This window comes from Oncorhynchus kisutch, linkage group LG25 (genome assembly GCF_002021735.2).
Source record: "Oncorhynchus kisutch isolate 150728-3 linkage group LG25, Okis_V2, whole genome shotgun sequence".
Lineage (NCBI taxonomy): Eukaryota > Metazoa > Chordata > Actinopteri > Salmoniformes > Salmonidae > Oncorhynchus > Oncorhynchus kisutch.
Window position 1 is genome coordinate 10,620,137 of NC_034198.2, and position 14,120 is coordinate 10,634,256.

Genomic DNA, 14,120 nt, shown 5'->3' on the forward strand with positions numbered 1-14,120 from the left:
ATTCTTCCAAACTTGTGGCATAATGGCTTAAGGAGAACAAGTCAAGGTATTGGAGTGGCCATCACAAAGCCCTGACCTCAATCCTATAGAAAACTTGTGGGCAGAACTGAAAAAGCGTGTGAGAGCAAGGAGGCCTACAAACCTGACTCAGTTACACCAGCTCTGTCAGGAGGAATGGGCCAAAATTCACCCAACTTATTAAGTTAAACAATTGAAATGTAATGCTACCAAATACTAATTGAGTGTATGTAAACAGTGTTACCCCACTGTTTGTAGGCTGTCATTGTAAATAAGAATTTGTTCTTAACTGACTTGGCTAGTTAAATAAAGGTTAAATAAAATAAAAAAATATGTAACTTCAACTGTAAATCCATCAGACATGGACAACTGCATCAACTTTTTTGATAAACTGCTACAGAAGGCCGGACAGGCCATTGATAAGGAGGCTGCTCGGCCCCAAGAGAGCCTTGCTGATACCATGGGCTCGTGGGGCCAGCCTGGAGAAGAAGAAGAGAAAGAGGAAGAAGAGCTCAGGACCTGTGGATTTTAGCTCCGAGTCCACTGCCGCCTGCACTGGACCCAGCGCGTCTCCAGAGACCTCTGGGATAGGCCTGATTCCAGAGATCTGGCAGATGATTAAGGACCTGCTGAAGCTCACTCCAGAGACCCTCCTAAAGATTGAGACGTCTACGGGCAAATGACCTGCCAGTGAAAAAACAGATCTATTAACACCCTTCTTCAAGACAGAAGTTTTATTTAATTACATTCATTTATTTTGATTACATCAGTGTCTCTCAATTTTATATATATATATATATATATATATATATATATACATACAATGCATTTGGAAAGTATTCAGACATCAGTGTCTCTCAATTATATATATATATATATATATATATATATATATATATATATATATATATATACATACATACAATGCCCTTGGTAAGTATTCAGACCCCTTGACTTTTTCCACATTTTGTTATGTTACAGCCTGAACATAAAACGGATTTAATAAAAAACATTAATCAGCAATCTACACACAATACCCCATTATGACAAAGCGAAGACAGGTGTTAAGAAATTTGTGTTTGCAAATTTATGAAAAATTTGAAACAGAAAGTATTCAGACCGTTTGCTATGAGACTCAAAATTGAGGTCAGGTGCATCCTGTTTCCATTGATCATCCGTAAGATGTTTCTACAACTTGATTGGAGTCCACCTGTGATAATTTCAATTGATTGGACATGATTTGGAAAGGCATTCACCTGTCTATATAAGGTCCCACTGTTCACGTTGCATTTCAGAGCAAAAACCAAGCCATGAGGTCAAAGGAATTGTCCGTATAGCTTCGAGACAGGATTTTGTCGAGGCACAGATCTGAGGAAGGGTACCAAAACATTTCTACAGCATTGAAGGTCCCCAAGAACACAGTGGCCTCCATCATTCTTAAATGTAAGAAGTTTGGAACCACGAAGTCTCTTCCTAGAGCTGGCTGCCCAGCCAAACTGAGCAAACGGGGGAGAAGGTCCTTGGTCCGATGGTCACTCTGACAGAGCTCTAGATGTCCTCTGTGGAGATGGGAGAACCTTCCAGAAGGACACACATCTCTTCAGCACTCCACCAATCAGGCCTTTATGGTAGAGTGGCCAGACGGAAGCCACTCCTCAGTAAAAAGCACATGACAGCCTGCTTGGAGTTTGTAAAAAGGCACCTAAAGACTCTCAGACCATGAGAAACAAGATTCTCTGGCTTGATGAAACCAAGATTAAACTCTTTGGCCTGAATGCCAAGCTTCACGTCTGGAGGAAACATGGCACAGGACTTGAACTCAATCAAACATCTCTGGAGAGACCTGAAAATTGCTGTGCAGCAACTCTCCCCATCCAAACTGATAGAGCTTGAGAGGATCTGCGGTGAAGAATGGGAGAAACTCCCCAAATACAGGTGTGCCAAGCTTGTCATGTCATTCCCAAAAAGACTCAAGGCTGTAGTCGCTGCCAAAGATGCTTCAACAAACTACTGAGTAAATCTGATATTTCAGATTGTTAAAATAAATAAATAAATGCAAACATTTCTTAAAACCTTTTTATTCATATATTCAGTCTGGAGACGCCTTGGAGAACGCCTGCAACATCCTCCAGCATGATCGGTTTGGCGGTGGGTTAGTCATGGTGTGGGGTGGCATTTCTTTGGGTGGCCGCACAGCCCTCCATGTGCTCGCCAGAGGTAGCCTGACTGCTATTAGGTGCCGAGATGAGATCCTCAGACCCCTTGTGAGACCATATGCTGGTGCGGTTGGCCCTGGTTTCCTCCTAATGCAAGACAATGCTAGACCTCATGTGGCTGAAGTGTGTCAGCAGTTCCTGCAAGAGGAAGGCATTGATGCTATGGACTGGCCCACCCGTTCCCCAGACCTGAATCCAATTGAGCACATCTGGGACATCATGTCTCGCTCCATCCACCAACGCCACGTTGCACCACAGACTGTCCAGGAGTTGGCGGATGCTTTAGTCCAGGTCTGGTAGGAGATCCCTCAGGAGACCATCCGCCACGTCATCAGGAGCATGCCCAGGCATTGTAGGGAGGTCATACAGGCACGTGGAGGCCACACACACTACTGAGCCTCATTTTGACTTGTTTTAAGGACATTGCATCAAAGTTGGATCAGCCTGTAGTGTGGTTTTCCACTTTAATGTTGAGTGTGACTCCAAATCCAGACCTCCATGGGTTGATACATTTGATTTCCATTGATAATTTTTGTGTGATTTTGTTGTCAGCACATTCAACTATGTAAAGAAAAAAGTATTTAATAAGAATATTTCATTCATTCAAATCTAGGATGTGTTATTTTAGTGTTCCCTTTATTTTTTTGAGCAGTATATATATATGGTTGTTATGGTGTTATCTGAATATAAAAGCAAACATTCTGACCAGCATCAATATCATCAAAAGGTTCAAGTAAAGGCCTCCCGGGTTGCACAGTGGTCTAGGGCACTGCAGCGCTAGCTGTGCCACCAGAGACTCTGAGTTCGCGCCCAGGCTCTGTCGCAGCCGGCCTCGACCTGGAGGTCCGTGGGGCGACGCACAATTTGCCTAGCGTCGTCCGGATTAGGGAGGTTTTGGCTGTTTGTTTTTTTAAGGTTAAAATAAATCAAGACATTTTAGAACCAAGGCACATGACATTTGCCTAATGATTGTTATGGATGTTTTGTTACATTACACTGCATAATGAACTGACATTAACAACTGTATTGTCAACTCCTGGGCCACAGCTGTGTCAACAAGGATATGGGAGACAAGTGTGTGCCACTGCCAAAGCAGCACTCAAACATGCACAATGGGACAAGAACAAACACTGACATGCTACGCAGGGCACCACACCATCCCACCCCACACCACACCACATAAGGGATTATGAGCCTGGCGTCGGAAAGTGTGTACAACTCATCAATCATTTATACATTCAGATTACTGTAGTAGCTGGACGTGAGTGTTGCCTAGTTGTATCATGCCTGCGTTGTACTCATGCCATCTGGTTGTGTGTGTGTGGGGGGGGGGGGGGTGTATGTGGAAAAGTGTCATTTCCAAGGATGCATAGGATCTAGTGTGCATATCCAGGTCAAACCTTTATTTCTTATTATAAACTGGGTGGTTCGAGCAATGAATGCCAATTGGCTGACAAGCATGATATATTAGTATGCCATGGGTATATGGTCTGATATATTATTTTTACTGCTCTAATTATGTTGGTAAACAGTTTTTAATTGCAATAAGGTACCTCTGGGATTTGTGGGATTTTACCAATATACCATGGCTACGGGGGGCAGTGTAGCCTAGTGGTTAGAGTGTTGGACTAGTAACCGAAAGGTTGCAAGTTCAAATCCCCGAGCTGACAAGGTACACATCTGTCATTCTGCCCCTGAACAGGCAGTTAACCCACTGTTCCTAGGTTGGCATTGAAAATAAGAATTTGTTCTTAACTGACTTGCCTAGTTAAATAAAGGTACAAGCCGTGTTGCGTTGTGCATAAGAACAGCCCTTAACTGTGGGATGGCCATATACCACACCTCCTTGGGCCTTATTGCTTAAACCTAAACTTAAACCTAAACTCAAGTCAAGTTCTATAGCCTCCACAGCTAAACTGCACTGCGGTACTACAATAACCAACTTGAGAACACTGCAAAATTAGCCTAGTATTGCCCCATCTTCAGTTCCGGTGCCCCCTGTTCTTCCCACCTCTTTCCCAGATCGCTCCCATAGGATGCAGACTTCAGTCTTTCTCTTTGATGTGAGAGTGAGCGCTTCGCTCAGATGCCAGCTTGTTTACTCTGTAGCTGTGTATTTTTATGTGAACTGAACTGTGTTTTTGAAGATGTGAATTCATTTGTCCCTCTGAGCTGTTTGAGCACAGTCTGAGCTACACTTCCCACGCATATGCAAACAGGCACGCACGCATGCACGCACGCACACACACGCACACACACACACACACACACACACACACACACACACACACACACACACACACACACACACACACACACACACACACACACACACACACACACACACACACACACACACACACACACACACACTTCCGAGTCTCCCCTTTATCGTTGATCCTCCTATTCTGGTCTCCCCTGGCCTTGACTTACAGTTTAATAGAGTGAGTTTGCCACACTAAGAGGGAAAGAAGTCTGAGGTAGACAGTGATTCGTGTCAGATATGGAGGTCTGAAGGCAGGTTAGGTGATTTCTCAGACAGACACAGACTCATTACCCAGACTTAGACAAATCACCTCACTGTGTGTCGTAAAGCTACATGGTGTGGTGATCATTGACCTTCACTACTGAGCACATTGCCATTGGGATTCAGAGGAGATGGAGGTGCTCAGCAGATGGAGATGCATCCGCCGTTTTTTCTGTCTGTCTTTCTCTTTGTCTCTATCCGTCTGTTTCTGTCTCTCTCTCTCTCTCTCTCGTTGTCTCTGTCTCTGTCCGTCTCTCTGTCTCTGTCTCTGTCCGTCTCTCTGTCTCTGTCTCTGTCCATCTCTCTGTCTCTGTCTGTCTCCATCTCTCTCGCTCACGCGCTCTCTCGCTCACGCGCTCTCTCGCTCTCACTCTGGGTGTACAGGCTGTGTACAAGCCCGACAATGTGGATAATCTTCCAAGGGACCATGAGAACATAAAATGAAGTCATTTGTGTCTCTCTACAGGTGATGCTGGTGGGAGACTCAGGTGTAGGTAAGACTTGCCTGCTGGTTCGCTTCAAGGACGGAGCTTTCTTGGCCGGCAGCTTTATTTCTACTGTGGGCATTGACTTCAGGGTGAGTAGACACCACACTCACACTCTCACTTACGCACACACCACACACCACACCACACTTACACGGGATTGATTATTTGAAGAATGCGGAATATGTCCATTGATAAATCCTGCAGGAACCAAGTAAAGTGCAAAGACTTCAAATGTATAAAAGGATATTTTGGAATTGAAAAGTGGGTTTGCCTTTTTTAAGATTTCACGAGATCCGATAGCATTTCAGATATTGATTCAAGGCTTCAATATTCTTTAGGTTCAGGCCTCCATTGTCATACGTGTTATAGATATATTTCCTTTTGACCTTTTCTGGTTTACCATTTCATTTACACTAAAATATCTTGGCTCGAAACTGCTGAAAGATGGAAGTGATCGATGAACTGAGAGACAATTAAGTTGTTTATCACTGTCCCTCTGCTATATGAAGACACAGTTTTACCTTTCCACGGCAATAGTATTTAGTCAATTTTGGCTAGATTCAAATCAAAGTTGTCCTTTACATGATCCTTCATTATTTCTAGGGTGTGGATGCCAAGCATGTCCACTGGGAAGAAGATGCTAGTCAACGGGGTTAGCGCTTCCTCAAACGGAAAAAAATGTCATTTATAAAATAAACCCTTCAAAGGAATGCGGTTTGATGACACTTTTCTTACGATGATTCCTTTGGTTCAACCTCAGAAAAAAAAATCTTGAACACTTTTCCCATTTTCCCATCCAAGCTGTCCTTGATCTGTAAATAAAACCATTAATCCTTTCTGCATAAAGGCTCTCAAGCTCATGTTGTCTATCTGGAGGTTCTACTACTGCATATACATTTGTTTATTCAATTCATTCATCTTTAATTTAATACATTTTCCCTCCTAAGATGTTTCTTTTTTCCCACGATGACCACTTGGGGCTGTAACGACGTAGGATGACACCGAGATCCGAACCTTGGTAATGTTTTAATAAAAAAATAAAACATATATAGATTTTGTACACAATAAAGAAACAAAATTATGGGTCAACATCTAAATATTGCTCCCAGCATTGATCAAAGATCAGAATGTTTATATTCTTGATCGGACAGAGCTCCAATCGCACCTGCCTCTTTGCGAATGAGTGGAATTATGAACAGTGGTTTGTTCATTATGTTCACATGCGTCCTCAGGATTTTTAGCAGCACATTCACCACTCTCTCAAACAGCTAACTCCGCCCTCTCATGGCACGTGAAACAAACTACCCCAGCTCGAAGTCGACTCAAAGTCGGCATCGACTCAAAGTGTTTGTAGATTGACTGAGAGGAAGGAACATACAGCAGCCAAGGTGATAATGGCTGGAGTCATTTTTGCTTGTCTTTGCTGTTCTCCAAATTGCATTTTAAATGTTTGTAATTGTATAGAAATGCAGTAAATGAGCTTCAACTTTCAAAAAATGTCCTGAGGGACACTTACCCCTTACGGACCTCACTAAAATTCAAAACCTGGTTACAGCCCTGGTGACCATTGCTTATGGACACTAATACCCTTTTCCATCCAAACTGTACCGCCAGTTCCACCCCTGGGGTTTGTATGTTTTCCCATTTGCTGAAACTACACTGAACAAAAATATAAACACAAAATGCAACAATTTCAAAGATTTGACTAAATTGCACTTACTACAAGGAAATCAGTCAATTGAAATACATTAATCAATGGATTTCACATGACTGGGAATATAGATATATATCTGTTGGTCACAGATACCTTAAATAAAAAAGTAGGGGTGTGGCTCAGAAAACCAGTCAGTGTCTGGTGTGACCACCATTTGCCTCATGCAGCGTGACACATCTCCTTCGCATAGGGTTGATCAGGCTGTTGATTGTGGCCTGTGGAATGTTGTCCCACTCTTCTTCAATGGCTATGCAAAGTTGTTGGGAACTGGAACACGCTGCCATACGTCGATCCAGAGCATCCCAAACATGCTCAATGGGTGACATGTCTGGTGAGTATGCAGGCCATGGAAGAACTGGGACACTTTCAGCTTTCAGGAATTGTGTAAAGATCCTTGCGACATGGGGCTGTGTATTATCATGCTGAAACATGAGGGGAATGGCACAACAATGGGCCTCAGGATCTCGTCACAACTGCCTGGTACAGTTGAAACCTGTGATTCATCCATGAAGAGCACACTTCTCCAGCGTGCCAGTGGCCATTGAAGGTGAGCCTTTGCCCACTGAAGTCAATTACAACGTCAAACTACAGTCAGGTCAAGACCCTGGTATGGGATGACAAGCACGCAGATGAGCTTCCATGAGACGGTTTCTGACAGTTTGTGCATACATTCTTTGGTTGTGCAAACCCACAGTTTCATCGGCTCCGGGTCTTTGGTCTCAGATGATTCCACAGGTGTAGAAGCTGGATGTGGATGTCCTGGACTGGTGTGGTCTGAGGTTGAGAGGCCGGTTGGACGTACTGCCAAATTCTCTAAAACAATATTGGAGGCTTATGGTCGATAAACATTCAACAGCTCTGGTGAACATTCCTACTGTCAGCATGCCAATTGCATACTTCCTCAAAACTTGTGTGGCATTGAGTTCTGTGACAAAATGGCACATTTTAGAGAGAGTGGCCTTTTATTGCCCCCAGCACAAGGTGCACCTGTGTAATGAACATAATCAGCTTCTTGATATGCCACACCTGTCGGGTGGATAAATTTTCTTGGCAAAGGAGAAATGCTCACTAACAGGGATGTAAACAGATTTGTGCACAAAACTTGAGAGAAGCTTTCTGTGCGTATGGAAAATATCTGCAATCTTTTATTTCAGCTCATGAAACATGGGACCAACACTTTACATGTTGCATTTATATTTTTGTTCAGTATAGTTAAGACATCCTACCTTACTAAAGCCAACTCGTACAGAAGCAGCACGGAACGGAACCTGTTTAAAGCCCGGACAGTTCAGTTCAGTTCGGTACTTATTACAAGTGGAAAGAGGTCAAAGTGAGGCAGAAGCACAAATCAAATCAAAATCAAATCAAATCAAATGCATTTATATAGCCCTTCGTACATCAGCTGATATTTCAAAGTGCTGTACAGAAACCCAGCCTAAAACCCCAAACAGCAAGCAATGCAGGTGTAGAAGCACGGTGGCTAGGAAAAACTCCATAGAAACCTAGAGAGGAACCAGGCTATGTGGGGTGGCCAGTCCTCTTCTGGCTGTGCCGGGTGGAGATTATAACAGAACATGGCCAAGATGTTCAAATGTTCATAAATGACCAGCATGGTCGAATAATAATAAGGCAGAACAGTTGAAACTGGAGCAGCAGCACGGCCAGGTGGACTGGGGACAGCAAGGAGTCATCATGTCAGGTAGTCCTGGGGCATGGTCCTAGGGCTCAGGTCCTCCGAGAGAGAGAAAGAAAGGATCAATGGTGGAAAAAGTACTCAAATATCATACTTGAGTAAAAGTAAAGATAGTCGAAAATGACTCAAAGTGAAAGTCACCCAGTAAAATACTACTCGAGTAAAAGTCTAAAAGTATTTGGTTTTAAATATACTTATAGTATCAAAAGTTAATGTAATTGCAAAAATATACTTCAGTATACAAAAGTAAAAGTGAAAGTATAAATACATTTTATTTACACATAGCCAGGGGCACACTCCAACACAGACACAAATTTATAAACAAAGCGTTTGTGTTTACTGGGTCCGACATGATCAGAGTCAGTAGGGATGACCAGGGATGTTCTCTTGACAAGCGTGTGAACTGGACCATTTTCCTGTCAAAATGTAATGAGTACCTTTGGGTGTCAGGGAAAATGTATGGAGTAAAAAGTACATTATTTTCTTTAGCCTGACAAAGATGTTGGTTCCCAATTGGGGACCAGCCCCCCCACCGTCAGCTGGAACGGTGGCGCACGGAATGCAGAAATATTCTTAGAAATATTTAACCTCCACACATTAACAAGTCCAATAGCTCAAATGAAAGATAAACAACTTGTTTATCTAGCCAGCAAGTCAGATTTCTAAAATGTTTTACGGCGAAAACATAGCACATATTTATGTCAAACCACCACCGAAGACACACCGAAGACACAGCTAATTTCCATAGCCAAATTGAACAAAATATGCAATCACCAAACGCAGGATTAAAAGAAAAATAATTTCACTAACCTTTTGAAATCTTCATCAGATGACAGTAATATAACATGTTACACAGTACATTTATGTTTTTTTCAATAATATGCTATAAATATCCATAAATCTCTGTTTACAATGACGCCATGTTAAAAAAATGCTACTCAAATGTCCGGAGAAATGACGATGGCTTCGGCACACGCCGTCAGCTAACATGGAATACCCAACATAAACTTTGACTAAATATGCATGTTCTACATATATATAGAAAGATACACTTCTTCTAAATGCAATCGCTGTGTTACATTTATTTTTAACTTTACAGATTTCGTTCACTAGGCTATAATGTGAGTCGGCGCTCAGGAATTAGCATTTTGGCTCCTCTATCTCGGAGTCCACAGAAACCCAAATTTAACACATAAATGTTCCCTTACCTTTGCTGTTCTTCCATCAGAAGACCTGGAAGGGTTTATACTTACCAAAAACAGCTTTAGTTTTGAAGTCTGTGTCTTTCGGTTATCAAACACGACATATTTCGGTTGAAATGCAGCCAAAAAGTAAAGTTGGTGCGCACCAAAACGTCAAAATTACATATTATATGTCGACTAAACTTGGCAAACTTGGTTCAGAACACAGCGTTAGCATGCTATATAGCTTCACAGCAATTGTCAGGACGAAGAGAAACACAGGCATCGTTTAATCAATCTTGGAAGAAAGACACCACAGGAGCAGAACACGCATGAGAGTAACCTGTTTTCTCGTGTGACCGAAAGGATTCGGCCTGTCATTACTCTCGTGAGCACGCGATTCACACAATGAGAAGCCCCATTGAAAGCGGACACCGCGCTGAAGGCATAGGAACTGTTCCCAGGACTGTAGGTGCTTGGGAAGGGTGGGGGCGATGACGTCAAAGTTGGGCCAACTTTTTGGATGACAAGAGAGAGTTTGGGAGAATGAGTGCCCTGAGAGTTCTGCATTACTTACAATTTAATTTAAACGGTTTTACAAGCTTTAGAGTGTTTTCTATTCAATAATAATTTTTAATTGCATATATTAGCAATTTTTGACAGATTTCTTTTCTGTTTACCATGGGCACGCAATCACCCCAAAGGGGGCAGCAATCAGCCCTATCCTTTTAAGAATGTGGTGAAGTAAAAGTAAAAGTAGTCAAAAAGACAAATAGTAAAGTACAGATACCCAAAAAAACTACTAAGTCATTTTACTTAAGTACTTTACACCACTGCAAATGATACACACACAGTGACGGAGAGAACAAAAACACTCAATCTCATGCTCTTCTCCTCAATATATCTGTTTATTAACTTTCTCTCCTCCTCTTCCTCCTTCAGTTGTTTGACTTCTTGATGAAACAATGAGTAAAGTGAATGACTCACAGACAGTTTCAAGTGTGGATGCCCTTGATAACACTCATACACTATATTTATTCTGTGTTTGCGCAGCGAGCACACTGATGCCATTAGGATATGAGGAAGGCGGCATGGGCGGCTGGTTGATTTGATTTATCTCTCCCTTCATTGGCAGAGGGAGTCCTGGGTTTATTTTTCATATCAGTCGTTGTCGGTATGTCTCAGGAGTGTGCTTGCTCATGTGTGGGAGCTATTAAACTGGAGCTTACCATTCAGTTTCCTTCCTTCTCCTCTGAGGGAAGGAGAGGGAGAGGGAGAGATCGATGTGTGTTTGTGTTGGGGGCTGAAATGTGTTTCAAACAGTATGTTAGAGAGTGAAGAGAAAGAGGGAATGGGAGAAAGAGGGTGGGATAATGAAAGATTGGCAGTAAAACGATTAGACAAAGTGCTAAAAGGCAAAACAATGCACTATATTAGGAGATAGAGAGGGAGAGAGAGGCCAATGTAGCTCAGATGTGGGGTTTGGAGTGGCCCTCTTTCAGCTGCCCGTTCTGAGCAGATGGCTTTTCTCTCTCTCTCTCTCTCTCTCTCTCTCTCTCTCTCTCTCTCTCTCTCTCTCTCTCTCTCTCTCTCTCTCTCTCTCTCTCTCTCTCTCTCTCTCTCTCTCTCTCTCTCTCTCTCTCTCTCTCTCTCTCTCTCTCTCTCTCTCTCTCTCTCTCTCTCTCTCTCTCTCTCTCTCTCTCTCTCTCTCTCTCTCTCTCTCTCTCTCTCTCTCTCTCTCTCTCTCTCTCTCTCTCTCTCTCTCTCTCTCTCTCTCTCTCTCTCTCTCTCTCTCTCTCTCTCTCTCTCTCTCTCTCTCTCTCTCTCTCTCTCTCTCTCTCTCTCTCTCTCTCTCTCTCTCTCTCCCCCAGCCCCCTAGCCTCTAGTGCTGTATCGCCCAGCAGCAGCAGTACAACATCTAATCATTAAAGGAGTGGTGCGGTCAGCGAGGAGGCCAGCGGAGCCACAACACCTCTTCCGTGTGTTGTGTAGTGTGACAGGACTCACTGACCAGTGACCACACAGGGACATGGGTAATTGCATTGTGGCAATCTGAGGTGATGTGTGCACAATTAGACCACACTCTTAACTTGCTCTGCTGGGAGGAGAGGTGGAGATGGAGATGGGAAAAGGATTGAAAAGAAATTGCTCATTTTAAAGTGTGTTCTTTTCTCTGAAGAATAGGCTGCTTTTGAATCATTGCAGTCTCAATAAATACGAAATCACACTCCTAATGATACTGTAGAACTGAAAGATTTATTCAAAGATGCATTTAATGATTTATTCATGGTTTTATCATTAAACTCTCCTAGCCTGGAGGTTGGAATACATGGAGAGTTTTTTTTAAGGAAAACTGTGACTTTTATTGAGGCCATAACAGTTCCTCAAACATGTCCTGTCAGCAAAGACTTCAACATATAGGCTGTTATCTACAGAAAAGGATGGTGGTTATTGGTAGTTCAAGGCTGTTGTTTATTTTGTGTTTGCTATTTTCTAACGACGCCTGTGCTATAATTAAGCAATAAGGCATGAGGAGGTGTGGTATATGGTCAATATACCACAGCTAAGGGCTTCTCTTAGCACAACACAACGCGGAGTGCCTGGACACTGTCCTTAGCCGTGGTATTAGTCATTTACTTGATAGCTACCTACACAAATAGCTAGCTAGAACAAAGTGTTAATAAGATAAATTCATTAAAAAGATTAAAAGCAATACAACTAATTTCTCCAGTAGCATTAGAATGACACATTTCCTGAACAAATTCAGTGATATCTGCCAACCAGACGTCCTATATCACAAACTCCCGAGGTGCCTTATTTTTTTTATTATAAACTGGTTACCAATGTAATTAGAGCAGTAAAAAATAAATGTTTTGTCATACCCGTGGAATACGGTCTGATATACCACGGCTTTCAGTCAATCAGCATTCAGAGCTCGAACAACCTAGTTTATAAATGGGTTTAATACATATTGTAAAAGTGCAGCACATTAATACAAGTCTCAGGACCATAAAAATGTCAGCCAAGAAAATACATGGCTGTAATAAACAGGATATAATACTAATAAGCTAGTTGATGCTGTGTTTGCATGTTGGCATATTCATGCTTGCCTTTCACACACATGCACGTCCAAGCGTACAACCTAGCCTAGTGCATCTAGTTCAGAAGATGGAAATTGTACACACACTATACATGACAAAGTATGTGGACATCCCTTCAAATGAGTGGATTCAGCCATTTCAGCCACACCCGCTACTGACAGGTGTATGAAATCGAGCATACAGCCATGCAATCTCGATAGACAAACATTGGCAGTAGAATGGCCTTACTGAAGAGGTCAGAGACTTTCAACAATAGCTCAGCCGCGCAGTGGTTGGCCACACAAGCTCACAGAATGGGACTGCCGAGTGCTGAAGCACCTAGCGCATAAAAAACGTCTGTCCTCGTTTGCAACACCCACTACCGAGTTCCAAACTGCCTCTGAAAGCAACATTAGCATAATAACTGTTCGTCGGGAGCTTCATGAAATGGGTTTCAAGGGACGAGCAGCCGCACACAAACCTAAGATCACCATACGCAATGCCAAGCTTTGACTGGAGTGGTGTAAAGCTCACTGCCATTTGTCTCCTGAGTGGCACAGCGGTCTAAGGCACTGCATCTCAATTCTAGAGGGATCACTACAGACCCTGGTTCGATTCCAGGCTGTATCACAACCGGATGTGATTGGGAATCCCATAGGGCGGCGCACAATTGACCCAGCATCGTCCAGGTTAGGGTTTGGCCGGGGTAGGCTGTCATTGTAAATAAGAATGTGCTCTTAACTGACATGCCTAGTTCAATAAAGGTTAAAAAATATATACGTATGTAGTGAATGTCTATGTCTGGTCGTCACAAAAACAAATGCAAATGATCTGTAACCAATTCTCTAAAACGTGCCCAAAGGTGGAGATTTAATCTCACTCTCTTAAAAAATGTAGATTTCTGTAATCAATTCAGGTCTGATTTACATGAATTTATCCTCCTCAACAAAGAGTCTGTGAATTATAATAGATTCCTGTAGGATGCCGTGAAAGTGTTCATTAGAAACAATGAGTGGCAACCCGTCTTTCAGGGAAGGTGGGGCAGAGCCCCATAGTTCGCCTGTTTTGCATGTTATTATGGCATTAATACATGTCACATATCAATTTGCAAACAATGTAAAACTATTTTTTTTTAAATCATTGAGTTAATAAAGCCGCATAATACGAATATGGTCTTTTTTTGTTTTCTTGAGTAAGGCAGCT

At 42.5% G+C, this 14,120-nt stretch overlaps 1 protein-coding gene across 1 annotated transcript in view; it reads left to right on the forward strand.

Annotated features, from left to right (window-relative positions):
- The window catches only part of LOC116357498 (ras-related protein Rab-26), an 85,973-nt gene that overhangs the window by 2,038 nt on the left and 69,815 nt on the right, over positions 1 to 14,120 (forward strand). The window contains exon 2 of the mRNA XM_031805347.1: positions 5,228 to 5,338. Within this exon, the coding sequence (XP_031661207.1) occupies positions 5,228 to 5,338 (111 nt within the window). The remainder of the gene's footprint in view (positions 1 to 5,227; positions 5,339 to 14,120) is intronic.